The 3,976-nt window shown below is 30.9% G+C and overlaps 1 protein-coding gene across 1 annotated transcript; it reads right to left on the bottom strand.

Moving 5' to 3' along the window:
* Nucleotides 1-362: 362 nt before the first annotated feature.
* On the bottom strand, nucleotides 363-2,802 carry LOC109788215 (two-component response regulator ARR14). The gene is made up of 5 exons (XM_020346896.2): nucleotides 2,555-2,802; nucleotides 2,319-2,471; nucleotides 1,877-2,233; nucleotides 1,690-1,766; nucleotides 363-1,582 (listed from the first exon to the last, which is right to left on the bottom strand). Exons 1-5 carry the CDS (start codon nucleotides 2,661-2,663, stop codon nucleotides 884-886), a joined length of 1,395 nt encoding a protein of 464 aa, XP_020202485.2. The 5' UTR covers nucleotides 2,664-2,802; the 3' UTR covers nucleotides 363-883.
* Nucleotides 2,803-3,976: the final 1,174 nt, after the last annotated feature.

Genomic DNA, 3,976 nt, shown 5'->3' with positions numbered 1-3,976 from the left:
CTTTTTATGTTTTTTGAATTGTAAAACTGAACATTGTATTTTTTAATTTTCTGTTATTAAGTTATATATCTTTTACCTTTTTCTTTAGAATATTAATTCGTGCTCACAAAGTTACGTCTGTTAAGTTTTAGGTATTCTATGTAATGTCAATATTAAGAGCTTCAAGGATGTTTCATCAAATTGTGTGAATTAAAAATCATATATTTTTATTAAAATACTAAATTGAGCAATACAAATAGAGTAATAATTAAAATAATTAAAGAATAACAAAATAAAGTTTTCTAATAAACCTTAATATAAAAAAAGATAAAAATAGAATTATATTAAATATTAAGAATATATATATGATAAAAAATATTAAACTACTGACTATGTACAATAAATTAGTTAAAGATGTGCTTCTAACCTTTTTATTTTTTTATTTTTTATAATGTGGTATAAACTTACACCAACTATTAGTTTACAACCATCAAAATATTAGAATAATCTAGTTTATAAAGCTCTTTTAATTTGATCAAACTATTTATAAACTAGTTATCAAACAAATTTCAATTTTAATTTAGCTTAAACGTTATCCCAAATACATTTGCAGTAATTACTGAAGATGAAAAACAAAAACACTCAGTTCCTGCCAATAATGCCTTCCATAAATTTGGGATAAAATAGTGTATATCAAGTTTTTAGTTAGCGTGTGGATAAAATGATGGATAGTTGTAACAAAAAGAGTGCAGAATACAATGTCCCAAAAAAATATCAAGAAAGATGAAGTTTAGATCAATCATTCATATAATCTATTTTCATGTCTACGGACACCAACATAAAAATTTCCTTAAAATAAACCCCGAAAAGTATTCAGTGAACTTTATATATAAAACCTCTTAATTTAGCTGATCAAATTTGTTGTGTTGTGATCAACAATATCTTTGGAGAAATTTGGGTTAGTAGAATCTCTTGCAAATGCTGAATCTTCAAGTAACCAAGTTAGGATGTCGGTATACTCTTGATCATAAATTAAGTCACCAGATTGTGAACCATAGGGAACTAGTGCTTCTGACCCTGGTGCAGACAAAGATCTCATATCACCACTTGTGAAACCTAAGTTGTTTGCATCAATAGTTTGAGGTGATACTAAATCATTATTAATATTCTGGGTGGCAAAAGATGGCTGAATATTGATAGGACTAATTTGATGATGCATCATTGTCTTCTGCTGCTGTTGCTGCAATGTATCCTTGAACACTCCATATATAGATGGATCCATGATTGGCTGAGAGAAATTGTTGACAATGGCAATGTTAGAAGGATGACCATGTGTCACACCTTGTTCTTGATTGGAATGGTTAGCCTCTTTTTCTGTATCAAGGGTTGTCAATGTGTCCACTCTCACAAGTGCACCAGATTCTGTGTTTGGCAATGCCATCTCATTAGATGTACTCTTCACCTCATTCTGTTGCTGTGTTGTTCCATTAGATGTACTCTTCATCTCATTCTGTTGCTGTGTTGCTCCATTAGATGTATTCTTCATCTCATTCTGTTGCTGTGTTGCCCCATTAGATGTACTCTTCATATGACGCTTATATTTCTGCAGTCAATATTGCAGTCACAATGCCAATAAATTTTAGAGAAATGCTATCTTTGTCATAACCAAGTCCAATTATGAAAAATCAAATACACAAAACAGAAACTAACCTGCAAATGACTAGCAACGTGATCTCTTGTCAAACCAGGGATATTCATCACTTCAAGAATTTTCTTTGGCACAGCTTCTGAAAAATAATTAAAGAATCAGACTATACCTTATATAAGAATCACAAAACCGCCAAAGAAAATTCAGTGACTGTCTGAACAGAGAAAAAGAATCAATAAAGAATCATACTATCATCCCCAATTTGCTTCACTGCCTTGAGAAATTCACGATGCAGCGTTGGTGTCCATATTACACGTGGCTTTTTTGCTGGGGGTTGACAAGAATGTTCCGATTCATCGGATTCTCTTGAACTGCTATTGTTTTGGTCTCTAAATATTTCTGTGGCTTCAATAACAGTAGAAGAACCAAATTCAGAATTATTATTCTCCAATGTGACAAAATTCTTGTTTTCACTAAAGGCTTTCCTAGCTGCATGTATCCACATGTTCCTGAACTGATTCACATGCAAAGGCTTATTCCAATAATCACAAGCCCCATTTCTCACAGCCTTCGTCACGGAATCCTCAGCATTGTCAGCAGACATCACTGCACATTGCACTCGAAAAGTAAATCAAAGTTCCAACCAATATCTATACACACAAGAATTTGCAGAACAAGTATAGTTACAGACCGATAACAGGAATTCGAATATCCTTCTTGGCATGTTGAAGGAATTCATGGCCATCCATGTTTGGCATGTGAAGCTCCATGAGTATCACATCGATGCAAGTCTTTATTTCCCTCACAAGATTCAAAGCAAATGGAGATTCGGTGCATGTGACAACTGCACACAACATAGAAACTATTTCATCAACCAAAAAAAAGAGATTAATTCTCTGTCCAAGAAACAGTGAACAATTATCTTACCGTGATATTTGAGTTGACTACATATTTGCTTAGTGAATTCAAGAACTGAGGGGTCATGATCAATTGCAAGGACCCTAAGACCAGCTGGGAATTGAGAAACCTCAGACATTGCTCGGTGTGAGACTAAACTTGGTCTGAAAATTCTTGGAGAAAGAAAGCAAGCGAAAGAAATTGGAGATTGTGGTTTGTGTTTCAATTTCTTAGTTAAAGGGAAAAAGTATTCTCATAAAATCAATGATTTAATTAATTTAGAAAGTAGTGAATCTAGATAATATTTTTTTTTTGTAAATTGGTAATAATATTTTTTAATGAAATGCAAGGACACTCAAAGTAAAATAAAATACTAGTTCGTTGGGAAATCAATCAAGAAAACAACACTAAAATCAAGCAACAATTAGATTTAATTTGGGTTGAATTTAAAGCAAAAGGTACTATTTTAATATATAGATATATAGTAACCAATTTAAGATTATTGTGTTCATATTTTCTCGATCAATCTTTATATGTATGCATATATCTTTGTATGTATGTAAAAATGAAGAAATATGTTTGGATGAAAACACTCAAGTCAAACGGTGAAGTATATGTTTTTTTTCCGAGGGAAAAAACATAAAAGAATAATTTTTTTTTTGTTAAACTACTCAATTTATAAACACCCAATTAAATAGTAGTGTTCAAAATCAAACTAACCCAAATTGAAAACCAAAAATTGATCAAAAAACCAAAAATAGATCGAAAATATCAAACTAGTGATTCAGTTTTATTTTTTGTTTCTCTAGATTGCATGGTTGAATTCGGCTCGCCGTTTTGAATATGAAAGCGACCCAAATCGAATAAAATAGCACTGTTTAATAAATATATATATATTTTTTTATTTTCAATTACATACAGTAGATACTAGATATATGGCATTGATTGGGTACATTTGACATGTCTAGTTAAATCAATTTTTATATATTAAACAAGATTCTCTGTCTTGTGTGAGAGTGTTGTGGATTTTTAGAATTTTTAAATTTTTTTTATCTAATTTAATTTTTATTTATTATAATTACTTATGAATTAAATTTTAATATTTTTAAAATAAATTATCAATAAATAAAAATAATATTATGTAACAATATAAATTATTTATTACAAATATAACTTGTAGGGGTGGACAACGGGTGGGCTCAGTCGGGTTCGGGTGAAAAATGTTCAACCCGTTGTAAATCGACTTTGGAAAAATGTGACCCATATCCGACCAACTGAGCTTTCGGTTTGAGGCAGTTCGGATTGCAACGGATTCGGATTTGGGCGGGTGGGTACAATAAGGTTTGAGATTTTTTTTAGACCAAGTTATTTTAACGAAAGTGAAGCTTAAAACAGTAAAAAAATATTTTTAAAACAGCGTACAAAAATAGAATGAAGGTAACAATAGATGAT

The sequence above is a fragment of the Cajanus cajan genome, chromosome 10 (assembly GCF_000230855.2).
Source record: "Cajanus cajan strain Asha chromosome 10, NIPB_CcT2T_4, whole genome shotgun sequence".
NCBI classification, from domain to species: domain Eukaryota; kingdom Viridiplantae; phylum Streptophyta; class Magnoliopsida; order Fabales; family Fabaceae; genus Cajanus; species Cajanus cajan.
This window is presented reverse-complemented; position numbering and strand designations above follow the sequence as displayed.